At 38.9% G+C, this 23,376-nt stretch overlaps 1 protein-coding gene across 5 annotated transcripts in view; it reads right to left on the bottom strand.

The window, feature by feature from the left end:
• SYNE2 (spectrin repeat containing nuclear envelope protein 2) overlaps positions 1-23,376 on the bottom strand; it is a 197,464-nt gene that overhangs the window by 145,582 nt on the left and 28,506 nt on the right. For all 5 annotated transcript variants that reach the window (XM_075029637.1, XM_075029640.1, XM_075029638.1 and 2 more), the window contains exons 3-25: positions 23,145-23,206; positions 22,068-22,163; positions 21,721-21,798; positions 21,537-21,629; positions 20,111-20,292; positions 18,245-18,441; positions 17,680-17,780; positions 16,805-16,906; positions 15,270-15,404; positions 14,226-14,390; positions 12,282-12,394; positions 11,431-11,587; positions 9,627-9,723; positions 9,279-9,466; positions 8,945-9,109; positions 7,453-7,626; positions 5,536-5,694; positions 5,089-5,262; positions 4,009-4,143; positions 3,699-3,854; positions 2,289-2,500; positions 1,886-1,961; positions 271-389 (exon numbers count right to left, since the gene is read on the bottom strand). In XM_075029637.1, the coding sequence (XP_074885738.1) occupies positions 271-389; positions 1,886-1,961; positions 2,289-2,500; positions 3,699-3,854; positions 4,009-4,143; positions 5,089-5,262; positions 5,536-5,694; positions 7,453-7,626; positions 8,945-9,109; positions 9,279-9,466; positions 9,627-9,723; positions 11,431-11,587; positions 12,282-12,394; positions 14,226-14,390; positions 15,270-15,404; positions 16,805-16,906; positions 17,680-17,780; positions 18,245-18,441; positions 20,111-20,292; positions 21,537-21,629; positions 21,721-21,798; positions 22,068-22,163; positions 23,145-23,206 (3,136 nt within the window). The remainder of the gene's footprint in view (positions 1-270; positions 390-1,885; positions 1,962-2,288; positions 2,501-3,698; positions 3,855-4,008; positions 4,144-5,088; positions 5,263-5,535; positions 5,695-7,452; positions 7,627-8,944; positions 9,110-9,278; positions 9,467-9,626; positions 9,724-11,430; positions 11,588-12,281; positions 12,395-14,225; positions 14,391-15,269; positions 15,405-16,804; positions 16,907-17,679; positions 17,781-18,244; positions 18,442-20,110; positions 20,293-21,536; positions 21,630-21,720; positions 21,799-22,067; positions 22,164-23,144; positions 23,207-23,376) is intronic.

Raw genomic sequence — 23,376 nt, 5'->3', positions numbered from 1 at the left:
GATACAGATTTTTCTGGCCCAAGAAAAGAGCAGAAGAAAAAGTTTTATAGCTCAAAGTGTTCTTGCTACAAAATCCTAATGCTTGCAGCATTTAGCCACTATAGTGCTTCCTTATCAATTACAGAGCAATATTAAGTAAACTGTAGTATAACAAGAACAGAGTTCTGCATAGCAAAAGTGCACCCTATGTTTGATACATTCACTTAATTTATGAATGTCTAGCACAGTATCATCTCTTAATATACACGCATTTTATCCTCTAAAAAGTACCTCTCTAATATAGCTGGTATGGTCAAATCACTGTCTTCGTCAAATTTCTTTGCACAGCTTTCTCCATTGTGATGCTTCACATCTGGTTCCAAAACTATATCTGCAGCAGGTCTTGAGACCTAAGTAAAAATAAAAAAGGTAACAGTGACCTCTGCATCATGCTGTGTCAATACATAGTGAAGACTAACAGACATCTGTAAAGTCCTGAAAGAAGCAATTGCGTCATGTGTTCCAAAGGAGATAAGAGATACCATTCATGAATACAAGACGTGTTTAAACTCAATCACGAACCAAAAGAGCAAATCTTGGAACACTTGCAGCCAGGTCATTCATTCCTTCCACAGATACTGGGTCTTTGACAAGCACAATCCACTTGTGCAATTTTTTGCTGCAGCTCCATGGACATCCTTGGGCAATAGCCATAATAGCCAATTCCTACATATCTTCAAACTTTATGTAAATGCTATGGGTCCCTTCCTATAAGTCTGGAGGCTGTCTGGTGAGCTGTCTGCAGCCTTACTTGCATGAATGTTTATCCTAAATGAGACATCTTCTGTGGCATCCAAATGACGAAGTGCAGTATCTTCTTTCTCTGAAATTATTTCTAAGAAGATATGTGTGTTCTGGTTTTCCCTATATTTTTCTAAAGCAAATGCCTCCAACTCTTCACTATTTTTCCTCTCTGTCCTCTGAAACTTGTTCAAATTACTGGGACACTATGGGGGATTTGTACTTGAACACAGCTTCAAACATGACTCTTCCATCTGAAAACCACTCTTTAGCAAAATATAATGCAAGGTTGGAGGCTCACATCTCCTCGGGATGTCTAGTGCTGTTCCTTGCATGCTACTTTTTAATATTTACTTAGTCTACATTCCCAAGTGCAACAGGGTTTTGACGCCTGACCAGAGTCCTGAGGTCCTACCATAACGTCCTGGTTTCAGCTGGGACAGAGTTAATTTTCTTTCTAGTAGCTGGTATAGTGTTATGTTTTGGGTTCAGTATGAGAAGAATGTTGATAACACACTGATGTTTTCAGTTGCTGCTAAGTCATGTTTAGTCTAAAGTCAAGGTTTTTTCAGCTTCTCATGCCCAGCCAGCAAGAAGGCTGGAGGGGGACAAGAAGTTGGGAGGGGACACAGCCAGGGCAGCTCATCCAAACTGGCCAAAGGGGTATTCCATACCATGTGATGTCATGCCCAGTATATAAACTGGGGGGAATTGGCCTTGGGGGGGATCACTGCTCAGGAACTAACTGGGCATCTGTTGGCGAGTGGTGAGCAATTGCATTGTGCATCACTTGTTCTGTATATTCCAATCCTGTTATTATTATTGTCATTTTAGTATTATTATTATTATCATTATTAATTTCTTCCTTTCTGTTCTGTTAAACTGTTCTTATCTCAACCAATGAGTTTTACTTTTTTTTTTCCTGATTCTCTCTCCAATCCCACTGGGTGGCGGGGAGTGAGCGGCTGAGTGGTGCTTAGTTACCGGCTGGGGTTAAACCACGACACACAATCAGAATAGTAACAGAAATAATCAGTTTTTCCTTTTGGCAATGATCTTCCCCAGACAGAGCACTGTTTTCTAACAGTACGTATGGACTTCTTACCTCCTGTACCAAAAGGATATCAATTTGTTGAGAAGAACTGGGCTCTTCTCCATTCTCAGAAGCAACAATGGAGCTCCTACGGTTTAAAAGAAATTTCAGCTTAAGAGCAAAATATGAAATATAAAGGGAAAAAAAGAAATCCTGGCTAATGATTAAAAACAGTGCTGCTGTGATGAAGGGTAATCAAACATTGCACTTGCTAGTTTATGAAACTTAATACTATATGTTTAAATGTACAGTTGCCAACAGCAATGTACATAGTAATGTACTTGGTAGTACATTTATGACTGTTAACAGTAATGTACATAGCAATGTACTTGGCTGTACATTTACATTACCACAAAATCTATCCATATATCTGATTTCTGTGAAGCTACAACACATCGTGCGCTCAGTCACCCACTCTATCTTAGATGGCTGTCCTCTTCCAGCATGAGACAGCAGGGCCGTGTAAGTATCTGCCACAACTGACTGAAGCTTTTCTAGCTTTTGTTCACAGTCTGCAGTCAGTGTCTGTATCCCTGGGATAGTTTCTTCTGATAGTCTTCCCAATATTTTAAGGTCTTCTAATGATTTCCTAAGTTCCCTCAGGCTGCCTTCATGAGAAAAAAAGGCCTAAACAAAGAAAAACAGTATATTAAACTCATGTTAAGTCATGAGGATATGCAATTATTCTCATACTTTTTTTTCTACTTCTATTGTCTTCTCGGATGAGTGCACTTAAAGCGTAAGCAGTCAAACTAGGGGAGAAACATTTATTTTCCCTCAATTCTTTTTCAAATACAGCCAGGAAAGAAATAAGGATTTCTGGCAACTTGTTCCTCAGCTGCATTCACAAGACTACACTGACTTGCTTGATTTTGAAATTCATTATGTTACTACAACTTTAGCTACTTTGGTCTCAAGTCCTCCTCGCACTGACATCAGATATACATGTCCCATTGACTACAGAAAAAGTAGAATTGGAAAATCTATTTAAAATATCCCTCATCAATAATTATACTTTCTAGGGTGAAATCAAGATATACTAAAAATCTAACAAAAATATGAGCAGAAGGAGTACACCTGAGAATGCTTATTTCTCCTTACTTTTGCATATGTAATATTTGCTGAACATGAACCCATGAGAAGCAAAGACTAAAACTCCACTGAATTCAGTGAAGACCAGAATTTCATCAGGAGAGCAATTTGTTACCCTTTTAAGTGGTAAACTGGCAACATCAACGCATCTCAAAGAAGAGGATAAAGGAAAATACTAGAAGCAATGAAGTGTAAACCCCATTGCTTATGGAATATATAAGATTCACCATGACTCACCCTGGCAAGTGAAACATGAACATTTTATGTCTAACTCTGTGGTTAATTTATATTCAGCACAAACACAGAGGTAAAGTGTGGCTATTGCACTGCGAAAAGATACTCTCACCTGAAGGCACCTAACACCATCTATGCAGCTGTAACAAATCAAGGGAGCCACAGAACACATTTCTTGTTTTTACACTTTGCACAGCTAAGTCTGTTTTAATGCTTCAAGGCTGTCTTAAAAAAAAAAAAAAAAAAAAAAAGGAAAAAAGATACCACCCATGTAACAAGGAGGTAATTCTAAAAGTCTGCAAGGACGCTAATACCTGCATTCAAAAAAGGTAAAGAAATAATTTGGGTGGTCTCTTTGTTCTGTGTTTGCATAACACCAAGAACGAGGGCTCTGCTCCACAAACACAGGCTGCAATAATGTACCTAAAAAGGAGTAAGAAGGACAGACAATGCATTCACCAAGAGAGGTAGGAGAGGAGAAAAGGAGTGTGGCAGGTACCTCATGTTCCTTGATGATCCCTTTGGTTTCATCCATACTTAGAAGTTTCTTCTCTTTGCCTAATTGCTTATTGATCTTTTTAAAAGTTGCATTAAATTTCTTTTTTTGCCTTTCTACTATGAGCTGGACACAGGATATAATTTCATGATGAACTGCCTGCAAAATTCAAAACGCATTATCCCTGTGAGATGGTGAGATTGTATTACAAAGCAAGTAAAAAACTCAGAACATACTGTGACAAAAAAAATTGTTTTTCAAAGATGTTAGGCCTAATGAGAACAGACAGTGGATTCTCCTTCTTTTATCTCACCTCCCATCTTTTACGAACATATTTACTCTTTTCTTCCACTACCAGCTTCTCGCAATCAGATGAAATATTTTTCAGTTGTTCAGCTGCTTTCAAAAATTTGTCAAGAATTTTATTGTCCAGAGCATTAAAAGCTTCCTGCAAGAAAAGCATCATAATGAAAAATAAGGAGAACAACGTAGCTTATTTATCTAACAAAATTATATCAGTAGCATATAAAAACCATGCATAAAACATGTATACATTGCATGTATAGGTTGTGATGGCCCTTGCATGGGCGAGTATGAGGGCATTCTCCACCCTTGCATACCTGCAAAAAGGTTGTGGACGATATCGGTATATGCTTTTTGGAGAAAAGCAGATGTTCTCGTAACTCCTCTTTTAGGGACAAACTTGGTACCAAAGAAGAAAGATTAAGGTCCCTGAACTTTGCATCATTTCTAGGGAATATACATGGCCATGTCCTATGCCTGTCAGCGGGTGAAATGTCTGCATCAGTGCAGACCCTGTGAGGTGGCCTGGAGTGGGGCTCTGCACTGCTCCCGGCACATGGCTGCCCAGGACTTGCTGTGCAAGATAAGGCAACACAGATTTTTGGCACTTCTGTTTTTGATACCTCACTAAGGATCCCTTTAAGAGATCCAGATTTTAAGACTGCACACTTTCTTTATCAGTTAGCCACTAGAAAAAAACAGGTGATTCAGTATTTATAATCACACTTTAAAAACCTGTCCCAGAATTCAGGCATGTGATTCTTGATGGGAATCTTAATTATTAATCAGGCAAAAAAAAAATGGCTGTAGTTCAGCACATGATGAGTTCTGATGGGATGAGGGAGTAATTTAAGTTAAGACAGGGCACTGAATAAACTGCCATACAGATTTACACTTCTTCATTCAAGCTGTCTGCTCAGTTAATATATGCTAACAGTGCTAAATCAAAACGCTGAGAAAAGCATTAATAGCTACAAAAAAAACAACCCCAAAACTTCTGATATTTTTCTCACTGTGGTACCTTAGCCTTTTAGATACTAAATAGCACTAAGAAATACTCAAATTCAGCTGGCTCAGAAAACAAACCCACCTCATATCTTGAAATACATTCTTCAGGACTTAATTTTTGACTGACAAGTTGCACAGCCTTTGAAATGGAGGCCTCAAGTTCTTTCTGGGATTCTTCAAAATTGAGCAAAGCCTCCTTCTCTGGGGGTCTCTTCTCAGATTTGGACAAGATGTTGTTCATGTCACCCATGACAGCCTTGGAAGAAAGAGACTCTTTTCAGAACGTGCCTGAGTGTTAGTAATTACATAAAGCTATTGCTTCATAAGATTTCACTTGAGTTTTTTGAGTTGGGATATTGATCTTTGAAATATTCTAGTTTTGCCCTGGCATGAATCTGGGAGACTGATTCTAATAGTATAAACCATTTTTTATTTTATGTTAATTAAAAGGAGTCTTCCTAATCACATAATGTTAAAATTAGAGATGTCTGTGTGTATAAAGTACAATAACAATAGAAAAAAGGAGTACCTCTATTTTGTCTCTGGCTTCTTTAATTCGTGCCTGCAGCCCAGTGGTGTGAGAATGCTGTTGGGACACCTGACTTGAAACATTTTGCATCAGGGATTGCAATATCTCTTCTGCTGCCACAACTTGCTCTTGGCACGAGGTTCCCCTTGCAGCCAAGCTCTGGTTGAATGAAAAGCATTAGAAGCCTGTACAGTATTTATGTCTTTTTGTTTAAAGGAGCTGAATGAAAAAGCCAGCCTTGATCATGGATGGTCAATATCTGATCAAGGAAAAATCTTAATATTCCAGTTATGGTCTGTGTATGGCACTGCAAAATCTCTGTGTAGAAAGAAGTCTGCTGCCATCCACAGGGGATTCTGACTGCTGAAACAGTCTTTCTGTCAATGTGATACCTCCCATGTCTTTGCCTCAGGCCAATTAGAAGTATTTTTTAAACATGCTTTCCCATCCAAACAGTTTTCCAAATGAATGTACAAACCACACATTTGGATATGCATCGGCTGATCACGAAGTCGTCCAAAAGTAAGCACACATCAAGGCTCAGATTTTCTTATGGTATTCAGTACTAAAAGGCAGGAAGCAGCCACGTATTTTGCATTCAAGTGTAGTGTGCCCTCTTTGAATATTTATCATGAAATGTTATTAGAGCTGTTTTGAACTATGAATATTCAACACATTTTCCTGTTTGAAGTTGTCAATTAGCATTCTTCTAATGATAATCAGTGCTTTATTCTGGATTGCGACCTATTGTACTGCAGGTAATAAGCCACCTGATCTCTTCTGCTCACAGACATGGAGATACAATACCAGTCACATCTTTGGAGGCTGTTTTCTGTTGGTTTTAACAAAAAAGTGCCACACTGCAAAATGAGGCTTATTTTATAAAACATATGCCCACAATTACAAAAAGATTAATAGATTCTTTTCATAAGCTCACGCTCCTAATTCTGTCAACTAAACATAGTGCAAGACAGTGCAAACCAAAACTAAACTAACACTAATTGTGGTTCACAATTATTGTAGGTGGATTTAATGTACCAGAGAAGATCTCTGTTGAATTTTAGCACTTAGACAGAAGAGCGCCAATGAAACCTCCTTCTAGTGGTCACCTTCCTACCATTTATTATACTGGCCCTGTTGCAGAAATAGCAAAAGGCAACATAAGACAGTTCTTCAGCTTCTCCAGTGTAAAGCTTGGCATCTTTGTTCAGTCTCACCTTCACTGGCAGGTGAATAAAATAAATCAGACTTTGTACTGAAGCTGCTGAATTATATACACATATTTCCACCTGCCACCTGCTGGAGGGGGGGAAACAGTAAACCCTGGCAGAGAGACATGGGAAACAATAGAGACTAGTGGAAGTAACAAGAAATTAATCAGTGCTCATTGTGGATGTTTAGAGCAACTGCCTATAAGTTGAGATGGACAAATTACCCAGCATGCTGCTGAAAATACTTCAAGTATTCCAGTTTTTGACAGGTAAGCCCTGAATACAGCCAAGTTATCCCAAACCCCCTCCCTGCACTGGAAGGTAGATGGTAGAAAGCACTATATGACCAGGGGGAATTCTTAATTCAGCACCTTGCAAAGTTTTAGTCTGCTGCAAATGCTGTGCTGGACAGGGAGTGATTAATATCACTCAAGAGCAAGCTGCTGATCAGTGGCACCAACAGCACGTCATTGGCGCCTGCTTGTCAACTGGACACACTAATTCATTTATAGCTCATCTGAGAGCGAACCTGGGAAATAACATCAAAACACTACCATTGCCTTGACTTTTTACCAGTGTTACAGCACAGAAATCCACATTCATTTCTGCTTCACTGATGATGGCTCATTTTACCTAGGCAGGAATCTGTGCTGAAAGATGAGAATCAGATCAACAGGTATTTTAAGCAGTGTATTTCCATTTTCACCTGCAAATGTTCCTCCATATCAGGTTCCACAGGCCCCTCATGACTGATCTTGCTAAGCAGGCGTCCAGTCTCTGTTGCCCAGCTGTCCACCCCTTCAAGGAACTCTTCAATTTTTTCCAGGCTCCCCAGAAGCTCCCTGGTCTTCTCAGCAGCATCTGTGCTCTCTTCACCAAGCTATAAACAAAGAGCAGAGCAAGATGTTCAACCCCATCATTGATTCATGGGTCTCTCTACTACCCTCCTCCAACACACAGTCACCACTAGGTTACTTTCCAGCTTTTGCACCCAACAGGGATTGAAAGAGAAATAAATGCCAAACATATTGGTAAATAAACTATGTGAGGCTCAGTTCTTCAACCCTGAGAGCAGGTGGGACAGCAAAATCTGTGCCCATATGGCCCGCCCCCTCTCTTATAAGCACACAGCCACAGCCATGCTACTATGGAGAATAACTCCTGGGCTGCAGCATCCCTCAGGCTACACCAGGGAATCGTCCAAGAGAATGATAGCTGGTGTTGGTCAAATCAAGACCAGGGAGCATGCTAACAGTTTAATGGTACTAGCAGTCACAGGCCAGAGCTCAAGCATTTGTCCTTGCCTTTTTATATATAAAAATAAATATAATATTTATTATAGCCATACTGTCCAAAGCAATGCCAGAAAAATAACTCCTGAGTCCTTAAACTCTTGTAAGGGTGCAAGAGGCCCCTTTATCTCTGCTTTCTGAATGTATTTCCTACAAACATCTCTTACTAAGGGTTTTTCTAAGAAACTCTGGATTTCCCTTATGCTTGGGAACATGCTTCCTTTGATCTTCTTGCATTCTCACTAAGCTCATCTCCTACAAAAATGTTATAATTTTTTGCCACCATTTATTGTCACAGCAGTACCTTTAATAAATGTCAGTGAAATGCTCAACTTAGAAAATTAAGAGCTCTGATATTCCCAGGCAGAGTGAAAATGTCATTCTTGTGAAAGCTTTCTAGGAAATGTAATATATGTAGCATTAAGCAGGTTGTATAGGAATTTATAGCAGCCTAAAAACCTGTCAAGTGAGCTGGTGTAAAGTTGTACAACCCTAGAAATATCTATGCAGCAATAATTGCTTTCTACTAGCCAAGGCAGAGATTATACAATTTAGCAAAGGCTCACAAGCTTTTAACAAATTGATTACTGCCACCTCTAAAACTGAACAAAGAGCTTTACTCTGCAATAAGATTTCCTTTTATAAGTGGTTTTAAAATTTCCATTTAAAAACCTGAACATTTTCCATCGTGTCATAAAGAGCATTTATCTGAGCCACAAAGACTTAAGAATGGGATGCCTCTAAGTATTCTCTGTTCCTCCTGTTTTAAAACTGGCAATATTGAGTTGACCGAAAGATTTATTAATCTCTGATTAACAAGCTGATAAGTCTAGCAAGCTGATAAGTCTAGAAAATACGACTTTGAAAGCTGCATGGCAAAAGAGTCATATGAAACTAGTAACTCACAAAGTGTGTCCTCTTGATGAACTTAGCCCATCTCCTGTTCAGTTTCTTCAGCTCTTTGGCAATATTTGAACCAACTTGCTCTTTGCTGACTTCGATGAGATAGTTTCCAGCTTCATTTAAGGAACCATGAACCAAATTCCACTTTGCCAGGATCTCAGCAGGGATCTAGACAGAGGCATTGAAATCATTTAAAGCAGAACCCTGCCAAAAGTTTATTTCCAAAATGAGGAACAGAAAAGCAACAGCAACAACCACTGTCATGTATAATGCTTTCCTTCCAGGAGGCTTCCAAGTATTTCTGTCTGTCATTACAAAGAGAAATCCAACCACGTACCTCTTTCGGATGCTCATTTCGTTTTTCTTCCAGCCACGTCTTTAGTAAGTGGATGTTTTCTGTATAATTACTCCAGGAAGACAGGACTTTCTGTAGGGTGGTATTTACATTGGAAATATAGTCTCTGCACATAGAGATCTTTGACTCCACTGTCTTAAAAAGTCTGCTAATTTCCTGAGGATCTTCAGCTAGGACATCAGATAGCAAATATCATTATACATTTGGAAACAGAGAGGTCTGTTACATAGAAGGAGCATTTTACACAAAACATCAATAGGAATTAAAACTGGTGACAGTACATCAGTTCAAAACAGAGGACTTCAAATCAGTTCATGTGCACAAACTTACCTAAGTCAGGATTGCTTATGTTTTTGTTTTTCAAATCTTCACAGATGTGAGTAGCAGTTTCTAGTTGCGTTTCAAGCCTCTTTTCTTCAATGAAATTCTGCCCAAAGTGAAAAGTAATTGGCACAGGTAACACTAACGCACATAAAACTAGGTAGGAAATGCAGATTGGGATACGTTTTTTTCAATATGAGCCTATAACCTGCAGGTTAAACGTAAACTGAGCAAAGCCCATCCAGCAACTCATCTGCACCGTTTAGCCTGAAACAGACCTGTTCTTTTTTCTGCTCATGCACAGAGTAATTTAAATGGGAATACTAACTCCTGAATGCCATTGCCTGAGTCACAGGCCTGCATGAGTCAGGACTGTTTATTTCAAAAAGTTAAGGCCCTAGGGCAATATTGAGAAATAGCATCTAGAACAAGTCAGGCAGAATTTAGTCACATTAAGTCAAAAGAGTGATGGAAGTGAAAGGTGTGTTCCCCTGCATGCACAGAAGTATCGACATGCCTAGTTCTTGCCACAGATCATCTAAGATCTAAACTGGGGATAGAAAGGGTGAGACAGGAAGAAATGGGAGCAGAGGAGGAGACTTGTACTTTCAACATTCACACAGGGAATGAGAGGGTTGATCCTCAGCCCCCCTCTGTCTGAGACGCATCTCACACCGGAGCTCCCCACTCCTACAAATGTCCTATCTAGCAGGCTACAAAACAACCTCTCCTGTGGCCATGACAAGCCTGGGCCACCACGCCACCACTCAGCCAGGACTGCACATCATGGGACCAGAAGGAGAGCCAGCAACAAGCCTTAAGCTTCTTGGGAAAGCTGTATATTCTATCAGCTTGAGAAACACCATGAACTACAACTGTAGAAATAACATGATAGTAAGTATTTATGAAACTAACTGAATCAAGAAACTCAGCACAGATTAACTTTGTACACCCATGTCATCACAGGGTAAGGTTAGTAGTGCTCAGGGAAACTGATATTTTATACAACCTCTTGTTGCGTACTTCCACAGTTCTGATGCTGGTGAAATTCCCACTAATTTAACTTGGGATTTGCCAGTCTGAAAAGCTTCTGAGAAAAGATTTAGAAACTCCACTACGATGGAATTCAGGGGGAGTCCCATTAACTGGAGATGGGGCAAAATTGATGGCATCAGCATTTTCATTTCTCTGCCTCTATTTTTGGTGCATCTTTGGCAGTATTTGGGGTAGGGTAAATCCACCCCCTCCCATAGGCCTACACGTGGCATCATTTTAATAACTTGAGCCCAGAAGCTGAGCTAAGCACAAAATATAACAAAACACCACAATTCACATTCACCGCAAAGTGTAAGGAGGTAAGGAAGCTGGAAAAGGAAGAGGCAACAGCAAAAGGCAGTATTAGCCAGCATTGTGGGTAATGGTTGTTTTTGAAGATAGCAACTACTGAACTACCCCAGAGAGGTTTGAGTTAAGGAAGAGCTGCTACTGCTGGCCCTACAAATAGTCTAGAAAGAATAAATCTTCCCAATAAAGAATAAAAAAGGGCAGAGAAAAAATTACAAACAGTGACAGCTCATTCTGTTTCTCCAAACTGAAGAAAGAACTCTCATTCAGAGGAAAATGGGAAGACATGGAGGAAGCTTCTATGGTGGTCTACCTGTCCTTCTTTGCATAAATCCCAGATCTCACAAGTCTACCGTGCTTCTACCAACTACCGTAGTATCTTCAGATAAGGACACACACAAGCTTGAATCAAAAAGAGGTGGGGAAGAACAATTATTGTCAGGGTGTGATACATATATCTTAAACTTACATTCCAATTTTCCAGCAGTGATTCCACGGACTCTTTTGTCCCATATTTCATGTCCCAGATATTTAGCTTTAACATCACTTCATTGGCAATAGCTGAGCACAGTCCATAGTGGTATTCGAGAAAGGTGTTGGAGTTTGTGAAATGAATATTGCTGAATCTGCAAACAGTGAAATGTTCCAAAAGTTGACTCAAAATTATTGTATACAGGAAATGTTAATGTATAATGTTTTTAGCCTAAAAACTCAGAATTACATATATGTAAACGTTATTTTGTTATGACAGGCATAAAATTTTAAGATAACAACAGTTCTTTTTTTTAAGTAGCAACAATTTTGAGTCAATATTGACTGCTCAATTTATGAAAAACCTTAAATGCCCAGAAAAGGGGTATCTGCCATCTGTATGTCAAAGGATCTCAGGTTACAGACACAATTCACTGCTCATTTTTTAAAATATCCTCCAACAGATCTATGGGGTTTGCACAACCTATAGATCTCAGTGATTTTAAAAGGTGGAAATTAAAAATTAGAGAATCCACATCCCCAGAGAAATTTTTACATTCAAAATATTAATGTTTCCTACCCCTAGTGGGTGCTTCCTATCCACACTAGCAAAGGGCATCTGAAAAGTTCCTGTTAATGAGCTCCACTTTCTACACATAATTAGACACTCACTGGACCAATGAGTGAACCTGCCTGCTCCACATGACAGTCAATCTGTGCTTAGGTGGAAAATGCTCTTTTTCTGCAAGGCACAGATAAATTATGTGCTTTGTTCAGAATAGCAGAGCAAGTCAACGGCAGAGCTAGAATACAACATAGTCAAAGTAGAGGGAATTTGAGGATCACAACCTTCTTTTCATTTCCTCTAACTTTTCAGGAAAGACTAGTGGCATATTCTTCTCATCTTCATTCTTAAATGATTGAAGGGTGTCCAAATGAGAATCAAAACAATCCATCAAGCCCTGGGGAGAAAAAGACATACTAAGCCATTCATTTTAATTCTAGAGTATTTCATCTGGGAATCTGCAAGTCACCTGCCATTAGGGTGAGAGCTATTAAGAACTAGTCAGCACAAGACAACCTTCCAGTGCCTTTACCCATTAAAGAGCAATGAAAGTATTTATGTCATCACCTTCTAAAGTGCATATTTAGTGTAGTACTACCTGATTTCTCTTATCACTGTGCATCTAATTAAATATAAGGAACATGAATCTACACTACCCTTGCTATCATTTTCTTCTGCACTTTCACTATCACCTTTAGGACAAAGAAGTGTCAGTGTAACAGTTTCAGGATATTAAGTTGTTCTTTGCTACGTTAGCAAAGACTGACAGCAAAACCTGTTGAATAAATCTATTATGTCAAACTTGCTTAATACTTCATTTGACTGCTCAATAAATTTCCATCTAACACCAAGCTGATATCACATTAACCCTCTGATGGCCAGTGTCACATGATTGGGGAATATTTTACAGGCATAAAATGCATTGCACAGAATATAAGCATAAGTGGCATATAAATAAATATGCTAAAAGTTCATTTCTATGTAATAAAACCTGCCACAAAGCATGTTAATGGAAATTGCTAAATCCTGGGGCAGCCCTCAACCCCAAAAATACTGCACAGATTTTAAACACTTGATTTTGTAACCTTAATATTATTCCAGTCAGACAGTTATGAGCATTGGTAGGTAATTTCCTAGATCTTATGAGAAAGTAAAATTTCCATTGTAAGGCACCACCTTGGCAACAAGATCCCTACAGGAGACATACTAAAAGGACTGACTAGAGGAAGGAGGAGGAAAAAGTTTCTCAACAGAATAACTTCCCATCAGGAAAAATGGATTTGACAGAAATTAAGTATCTTGGGTTTCTTCTTCTTAAGGAACTTAATGATTTTATCTACATGTTCAACAGGAAGAAAGAAACCCCTAAACCAACAGCATCTCTCCCTTTGTCTCATTGTTAGAAATGCTTTAACTACTTAGGCTGAACAACAAAAATCATAGACCAAATGGCTAAAGTCTGGCAAAGTTGTTATCAGTTAAAAAGCCACCTCTCATATCAGGAACTGACAAGCAATAGTACAAAAAAGTGGTGTTACCAAGCCACTCACAAGAACCTCTATTTCCCATTCTTTCAAATTCTCTTTAAGGGCATGTCACAGTAACATCCAACTTCCCCCTTGTTCATAAAAAAAACAAGTACAGCATTATGATGATCAGGCATCAACACATCTACTCTTTTCAAAGTTTTCAAACTCAAAAAGGACGTTTAAACTATTATCAGTGTAAACGTTTTAAGATCAGAATAAATAACTTCTATGGTATGGAGGTATCAAAATACCTCCCATTGCTTTAAATGGCATTACAAAGTGATTCAGCAAATATTTAACTTTAAACACACAAACTTTGTGAGCTCACTGGAATGTAACCCTGAGCACAAGTGCTTTTCTGAATAGATATGCATTAAGCATAGATTTAAAGATAAGAATGCAATTACCCTATGTTATTACTTAACAAACAAGTTGCAGGAACCACATAAAAAGAATACCAAAATTTATTCATTCAGATAGTACTCAAATTTAATCTCACCCCAGTGAAGTCAGAAACCTTCCTTATAGACCCATGCAGTTATTTAATTTCATCATTGTTCAAAGGTATGTTCAGAAGAGCTTTTCATCTTCAGAAAATAAACATATCCGCACCACTTCCCAAAATGCCAAATAGCAATTCCATAACAAGTGCTTTGCTAGGTCAGACTGAAGAAGAATGTTCCTTTGTGATCAGCATACCTTAAATATTACAATTATTTCTCTGAAGACAAACATTGCTTTAAACGGGTCCTGCAAATCAGGCAAATCTTCTGACTGCAGATGTTCTACCTCCTGAAGCCAAGCCTCAATGTTATCCAGGGGGGAGGGCAACATCTGGTCCAGCTTTGCTTTCCATTCATTAATCTTAAAAAGGAAAACAAGTGATTAAATTTCTCACCATTATTTTCTTCCCCATCTCCAAGATACTGATATAAGCTCCATAAGCTGATGCTCTAGACATACCAGAAAAAACCCCACCTGCCACTGTTCAGAAAAGGAGCTTCCAGTGAAGTCAGCTGCAAACCAGCTATGTTCACCTGAGACCCAGGTTTGCTCCCCAGGCTGTAATCTCTGTAACACTACAAAGAATTTGGCAGTCACTATCCTTGGCTGGTAACCACGTCAAGGCCCAGCAACAGGGAAATTTATAGTAAACTAGTTCCAAAATAGAGGGCAAACAGGGATGCTCTGGACAACTTTCCATCATGGGGCTGACAGGGGAACATCTCTTCCATAAAGAGCAATTACCAGTGAGGCCCAATACATCCCCTTGTGGCAGAGGGAGATGACACAGTCAACCTCATTGCAAAGCACTGACCAACCAGATCCCACTATATCACTATCTGTGCCATGGGAAAGAATATATTAACACACTTTTCCCAGCTGCATCATTATCTGAGCCATAATTATGTCCCAAAAGAACCTTTTAAGCATAAATAGGCCAAAAACTTTGATCAGAAGAGTGCTCAAAGATAATCAGATGCACACCATTTTTCACAAACATCTCACAATCCTGAAGCTCAGGAGGCAGAAGGGTAATGCACAGTCACCTTCTGCCTCCTCTTGAGCACTATATGCCACTCGGTTTGTCTGGACTTCAGGTTCAGGGTCAATACTTCTTTTATCAATCCAAATAAAGTATCACCTCCCCACTTTTCACTGCGCAACTTCCTGGTGTAGACTTAGGCTTTTTCATCAAACACACTCACACTGGTAATGAGGTGAGCTAGAAATGCCTCTGACCTGAGAGATCAGTTTATTCCACTCTTCTCTCATCTGCTGCTGGCTTTCTCTCAGCCTAGCTTCACTTCTTGATGACAACACAGGCAGAAAGGGTTTTTTTTCTTGGTTAAATGCTTCCATAAATGACATCATTTCCTAGGGATAAAAAGGAAGAGTAATTCATAGAAGAAGACTTCAAATGGAAGCTCATGGAGCCAAGTACTGCCTGCCTTTTAACACATTGGTATGACTTCCATTAACTTCAAAGGGTGTGATGCACGGAAATGCAACATAGCAGCAAAGAGGCATACTTGTCTCCAGGCAGTATTTGGGTCTGAAATTATAGGTGCCATTCACTAGCAAAATCTGTATTTAATATAATGTCAGTACAGTCAGGTCATGGTTCTCCCCTCCCACCAAGAGAAAGGGAAAATTCCTCCCCTCACAGTCCCCTATGGGCCATTTTATTACAAACTGGCTACAATATAAACCGAAGGAAATTTTACTTCAGCGCAATCTATAGCCAACATTTCAACTATTCCTTTACCACATCAGTTGGGTAAAACCTACTGTTATTATTATCACAGAAATGGTGAAGGTAATGCTGTAAGGGGCCTGTGTGCTTGAATTTTGTCCAAATGTTCAACTATGTTGATTAATTAAAAGATACTACTTTACTGTCTCCAAAAAAAAACTTGCTCTGCTCAGAAACCAAGCAGCATATATCTTTTTCCTAACAGAAAGAATTTTATCCTACCCTTCCCTCAATCATATGAGGGCATTTACCAAATTCACTGTTAGATTTCCAACTCTTGTTTAAAAGTTTATTTAATGCTTCAGTTTAGGTGATGAAGATGAAAAAACATTAAAAATATTCCCAGAATATTAGCTTTTTTCTACAGAATAATAGCTTTTTTCTGCAGAAACAGTTTGTGCTGGTTTTGGCTGGGATAGAATTAATTTTCTTCATAGTAGCTAGTATGGGGCTATGTTTTGTATTTTTGCTGAAAACAGTCTTGATAATACAGAGATGTTTTCATTACTGCTGAGCAGTGCTTACACAGAGATAAGGCCTTTTCTGCTTCTCACCCCACCAGCAAGTACGCTGGGGGTGAAGAAGAAGTTGGGAGGGGACACAGCTGAGACAGCTGACCCCAGCTGACCAAGGAGATATTCGAGATATTCCAAACCATATGACGTCATGCTCTGCATATAAAGCTTTGGGAAGAAGAAGGAAGGGGGAGATGTTCGGAGTGATGGTGTTTGTCTTCCCAAGTAACCGTTAGGAGTGATGGAGCCCTGCTTTCCTGGAGATGGCTGAACACCTGCCTGCCCACGGGAAGTGCCGAATGAATTCCTTCTTTTGCTTTGCTTGTGCGCACAGCTTTTGCTTTGACTATTAAACTGTCTTCATCTCAACCCACGAGTTTTCTCGCTTTTACTCTTCTGATTCTCTCCCCCATCCCACTGAGGGGGGAGTGAGTAAGCGGCTGTGTGGTGCTTAGTTGCTGGCTGGGGTTAAACCACAACACAGTTAAATATGAAATGCAACTTACTTTGTACTTCTGGTAATATGCTTCATTCTCTGTGTCGATCAGCAACTTTGCTAACTTCTCCTCCTGTGCAGCCAACCAGCTCATGGCGTCTCTTACTTTTTCCTGGTAATTAGAGCAGAAAATTTCATTTTTCTATTTTGCAAGCCTTGTTTTTAATCTACATTGTGCCGTAAAACAACACACATTGAGCATATGATAAACCCAGTTCAAAGCTATTGAAAACCAAATAGTAATTCCTGGGGACGCTAATAAATTTTGGGTCAGGCACTATTATAGATCAAGGCCAAAGTTTTAAACCTGGCACCTGGATATATGAAGGCATCTTAAAAGAAGAGCCCGACTGCAGTCCTACTGAAAGGAGATTATCAGTATGGAGATATGTGAATAACCAATTACTACATAAACTCTCATAGGAGGATATAGAGAATAGAAAACTCGGTTTTCCAACCCGTGTGATCTGTGAGTGACAACTTCTATCCACTTTACATGTGAGCTACTAAGTTTAAAGCTAGTTGTTCTGCACATTTGCAAATCTGTCTGCCTCTATCCCAATATTTACATACAGTCTTCAGACCACACATGAAGACAACCAGGCTTGAAAATGTCCTCTGTAATAGTTAAAATGAAAAAACAAGACAACCTCCACAGCAATTCTACCTGCATCATCAAAAACCTATCACATTGAGTCTTGACTACCACACAGGAGCATCAGAAGGTTCAAGCCAATTCAGTCCTGTCAGTAGCTGAATCAGAGGATCTACTTTCTAACTGTTACTGGGTCAGGTTATAAACTGGGCAAAGAAAGTACTGATATTCTTGATATCCATGATGCACATTCATTTAAAAATGCCCCAGTGATAAAGCACATGACATACCTCCATGTCTTCTTCAGACTCATGCGAATTCCTGGAGTATTGCAAAAACTGAGCCACATAAGTCATGATTGATTTTTCATCTGGATTCATAATGTCAACATCTACAAGAGCCAATACACCATTTACATAATTATGCAGCCTTCTAGGCCTGATCACATAATTACATGCTATACTGCAGTTATTAAAACACATTACCATAAACATGTTTATTTTGCAGCAGCTCAGTTAACATACCACTGACAGAAATTAATATGTAATGAACCCTTTTTTCCTTGAGAATATTTTAATATAACATGATTAACTAATGAAAAAGTTTCTCCCATGAACAGGAAAGCTTCATATCCTTTCTTCTGCATATTGTTTCTGCATTTGCTGCCAATTCAAACTAAGTACAGTTGGTGTTATCAAATAAAGAACCTCAGCTTTGAGCATTACAGTAAAGATCAATGTTCCACTTCAAACTTAAGCACAGTCTTACTTTTTCCTGTATTCCAAATCAACACATATAGGATTATATTAATCTCACTCCTGATAACAAAGATTAAAAAAAAACCAGGTCATTTACCTTCAGGTTCAAGAAGCCGTGGAATATTCAGCTCCAGTTCTGCAATTCTGAAAGCCTCTCTCAGGTTTTCTTTATTGCTTCTAGCTTTTGCCTTCTCCAAATCAACTAGACCTGGTCGTAAGGTTTGGATGATGGCTAAAAAAGGCAGTCCGCTTCGCCAGCTTGACTTGAAATCAGTCACATTGATAGAGCCGTGCCTATCCCCAAAATTATTAGAAACAAAACGTTATAGCCTGTTTCCTCAGATGTCCTAAGTACAAATTTAGAAACAGAATATAAATTCAGTAAAATGGGAGTACGAACCAAATCCAAGGAATTATAGACAACCTTGCCACTGAACTTCTGCAGAAGTTGGGTCAGACAATAATTCAGCTAGTACTACCAATCGCTACATTTATGTATTTTTATGCTATATTTGCAAAATGACTCGATATTCTTATCTTATGATGCATTCTGAAGATAAAGCCTTGCTGATCCAATATCCTTTCTGAACATCACCTTTGTGCTCAATATCTATGTATTCTATGGGATGGAAAAACAACAAGCAAAGCACTGAAGAACCTGTAGCTATTTGTCTGTAAGGGCACCGAGTATTGGAATCGCCTCTGGCATTTTAGAAAATCCAGACCTTAAAAGTGATCTATTACTGCAGGAAAAATACTTCTTTTTCTCTTATTTAGCTTAGTGTCTTTAAAACATCTTCCATTAAGCAGTGCCTGGACAGTGCCGTGAGGTGCTCAACTCTGCAAGCCACAGTGAATTCTGGGACAACTTTCCAGAAACAGCCTGTATATTATGAGTATGTTACAGCATGGAAAAGATGTGGGGTTTCAGGTGATCAAATTTAGTTACAAAACAATGAGCCAGGACTTACAAGATTTGTTCTTTTACCAAAAACTATAGGATTTACTGATAACAATATCATTCAACTTAATCACAGTTCAGAAAGCATGCTACAAAACAGACAGCAATATTGCTGAAAAAGAAAAACAAGCAAAAGAGGAAGATTAAATGGACAGAGAGCTGTTTTTTATACGACAATCAATCTTGTCCTGATAAAACACAGCTAAAAGGAAGACTTCAGTGCCTTGAAAACATTCTCCCAGCAGAAAGTGTCTGATGTGTTGATGAAGGCCTTTATCTCCCACTAACAACATAGAATATTAGTAGGATGTTATTAGAACATAAAGCAACCAAAGAGCTGGAGAGAAAGGGCTGACATTATTGTAAAACATATTTGAAACATCCTGGAGTGAAGCAGGAGCCCTTGAAGAAAATGTAAAGCCTGCCCCTTACAAGAAATATCTGTATCTGCTCTAGATTGTGCACTGTGAATACTCCCACTGAAATCAACAGAGCTACCTGTACATTGAGCATAAGGAAATACCTTGTTAGAATTGGGGACTAGGATCTCTAGGACTAGGGTCCTTCTTGGGGATCATGCAGTGTTTTGACAGAAAAACATAAGATATGGGAATCCTAGAAATTCTACGTATTCCATTAAAAAAAAAAAAATTACTGAAACTTTGTTAACCAGTGCCAATCATGCAGATTAAAACTAGCAAATCATGTAAACATTCCACTAGACTTACCACAAAGAAGCCCCTAAAACAGACAAGTCAAACAACTCAATTTACATTGTGGTACTTTATTAGTAGGATTAGCTTCACGTTATTAAAGGGCTCATGTCAAAACAGCTAGGGCCTGACTGATGCTAAAAGGACTGGTAACAACATCTGAAATCTAAAGGAATTTCTGCTAAGCTGTCACTAAGTTAAAAAAACAGGGGAAAATATCACCACATTTAGAGGAAAGCAGTAAATACAACGTGTAACATACTATTTATAAGTCTTGGATGGAACTTACAGTGAACACTGTTCTTTTGCCCATAACAAAAGAGCCTTTGTCGCAGAGATCTTCCACCGTTCCTTAATTTTAGCACTTTTTTTAACTGATCGGCTTGCCTTTGGAGAGGAGTCAACAGCACTTGAACAATCAAGTGAAGGCTGATTGTAAGTACAAGCAAGTGTCTGGGCAAGTTCTTCAATCTATCAGAGATGATGGGAGAGTTAATCAGGCGTCAGTGAAAAATTACCAAGACATCAATGGGAGAAAACCACAGAGAATTAGAAAGGACTCAATCACAGATGTAACAGTAGCTCCCTGTCCCCAGAGATCAGACCAGGATTTTTTTATCTGTTCACTCTGAACTATTTCACACTGAATTCCCATCTTTAGGTGATTTTTTGGCAGAAAATATTCATCCAAAGACTTCCATGTTATACTGTGGGTACCAGCAATGGTATCACGGGACCTTCTCACTCAATGTGCTTTTTTATTCCTCCTACCAGCAAAAGCAGCCCATGGCAGCTGTGTTTTCTGCTGTCAACAGTGTCATGTATTAGGCATGCTTAGAGTTTGCCTGCTCACTCAGGGTGCAGGAAAACCTACTCGATAGACCTCAGAGAACTACATTTGGTCAGAGAAGCTTGGTTTAGGTAAAGAGATAATGCATAGGCTATGTGGAGCATGAGAATCTTCAGCATCGAAGAACCTTTACCAAGAAAAATGTGGGTTACAATACTGTTAAATAACTTTGCTTCTTTGTGCTCTCCTGAGCCCCAGTCAGCAGTTCACCCCCAGTGCACCTATGTTAAATAACTGCTGGGCTCTTACTAGAAGACAGTTTGGCTCCATCATCCTCTACTGTCCTACAATATGATTAGAGCAAGGCCCTGTGCTTTCAAACCTCCCCACAACCTCATGCCATGCAAGATGCATGCTCAGTATCCTGTATAAGAAAAATCACTGTGACAGCCTTCATGTTATTTCAGGCACCTGGTACTGAAAAAAATATTAGCAAGAATTACACATTGTGAGCACAGCCAACACTGAAGAGGGGGGCTGCCTCTGAGGGAGATGGATATGGGCCACTTTACACTATTTGCTCTATTTGGAGCTTAATCATTACAGGCCTTAGACAGATAGGCAAAGTTTAGCCTATTTTTAAACTAGTTACTCTAAAAAAAATCTCAATATCTTTCCTTCCTACCATTTGTAGCTAGATACCTTTCATCAGGCTGTAATGCCATCATTGCACTGGTGAGGAGAAGCAGCTCAGAGACACAGGAAAGATGCACTGGTGCATCTCCTCCGTGAGCCGTCACTTCCAGAGGTCAGAAAACAATCTTCTGCTTTGTACTAATTCATCTCATTTGGCAACCACGTAAGTCAACATATTTTTCTGCTTTTCCTCTCTACTAAAACTCTCTTAGATCACTGAAATACTTACATGAAAATGAAATATAATTGTCCAAATTAGGCCAAGCACAATGGAAGGTTTTCCTTCAATAATGTCAGCAACATGAATATTTATGAGCTTGAGCTAGGGGGAAAAAAAAAGGATCATTGTTAACAAAGAAAATGTTCCACCAGCTAAACTGGCTTTAGCTGTGAATTTTGAAGTTAATACTCACTGATCTGCTCTTTAAAAATGTCAAAGCATTTTCTATGTTACTTCTGCACTGGAAGGTATTAAATCCTTTTTCCCGTGGCTGTGAAGCAAAAAGAACAGGTTACATCCTCAGTTATAAAAATTAATTTTATTTTATATTTTGATTAGGGAAGTCCTGCAGAGATTCACAAATTACTTTGGATCAGCTTATTTCAGTGTGTTTCAGTGTCAGTGGTGTAAGAATAAGTTACTTGCAAATAGCTCTATAACTCCAGAGGGATCATTCATACGGTTACAATTAAGAGTATTCAGAAATCTTTCCTGGATTTGACGAAGGATTGAGGTAATATTTTTATTACTCTGTCTTACCAGATGTTGACCTGAAAGCACTTCCAACAGATCCAAAAGCAAATGCCCTTGCCGTATGTCTGTATACAGGTCTGAGATAACAGAAGGAGGTGTATGCTGCAAAACAAATTTCAATGCTTGTCACACCATCTTTTGTCATTTTGAATTCAACACACTACAGAACATCACAGGTTAGTCTGTTGTTAAAAAAATGTTTAGCATCCTTTATTTTTTCAATAAGCTGAAATAGAAATCCTGCATCTAATCAGTCATATCCTCCTGCTTCTGAACCACTGTTATGTTTGTCTCTTATTCCCGCTTGCCCTTCCTCTGTGTTTTATAAGGGTTATTTTAGGCCTCATTTTCAAGTATTTATACTTTTCAAGGAGGTATGTGGCAAAAGACCCCAAAGCTTTGAAAAAGGGAAAGTTAAGAAAAGCAGTTAATTCCTATTTTGACTTCTAATCAATGTACCCCAAGTACAAATTTGACTATAGGGCTAAATAACTAAATCCTCACTCTTTTCACCCACTTGTGGACAACACAAACTCACCACAAGCTCAGCAGCTTCTGCTCAGGGAGGGACCAAAACAGGATTTTTTTTTTTAACCTGAGCAAGTCAGAGCCCCAGCACATGCTGCATGAGCTGCTTTGTGAAAGCTTAAAGAGCACCTACACTAACTACTATGTTGTTTGTCTTAATACTTACCAGTCACTCACATCATCCCATTAAACTCATGTTCTTGGATTGCATAATAGAATACTACTTACCTAAACACAGTAAAACTAATCATAAATACAGAACCTCATAAAACCCTAAGGCATGTGCCACAATCCAGCACAAGTGTGTTTCACCACATCAGCAAGAAAGATACTGTCTTCTACTTACAAACCACTTCTTACAAACATCCTTGGACAATCACCAATACAATGCTTTTGCACCTATTAAACAAATGCTCTCCAGGGGCTACTTTTTTCCTGCCAGTGCCTGAAAATCTTATATTAATTTTGTTTATTCCTAAAAATTTTAATCTCCATACAGCACGTCCCAATCAAAAAGGCAAAAGGCATGTCTTTCCTGAAGAAACCCCTTCTTACCTTTGCCAATATTGAATTTATCCAGGTAGTGAAGGTTTTCTTCTGTGTACACTCTCGCTGCACTGGGGAAAAAAAAGAAAAAAAAATGGTTAATGGAAAAAATGATATGGTTTTATTTCTTTTTCTCAAAAAGATACATGGCATCCATCTCAAACCTAACATCCATTCTTCCAGATATTAAGTTACTATTTAACATTAGTTTTTCTCAACTCTTCTTTTAGAGCTGATATTT

The sequence above is a fragment of the Buteo buteo genome, chromosome 6, assembly GCF_964188355.1.
Source record: "Buteo buteo chromosome 6, bButBut1.hap1.1, whole genome shotgun sequence".
NCBI lineage: Eukaryota > Metazoa > Chordata > Aves > Accipitriformes > Accipitridae > Buteo > Buteo buteo.
The sequence above is the reverse complement of the archived record's forward strand: the minus strand, read 5'-3'. Positions and strand labels throughout refer to the sequence as shown.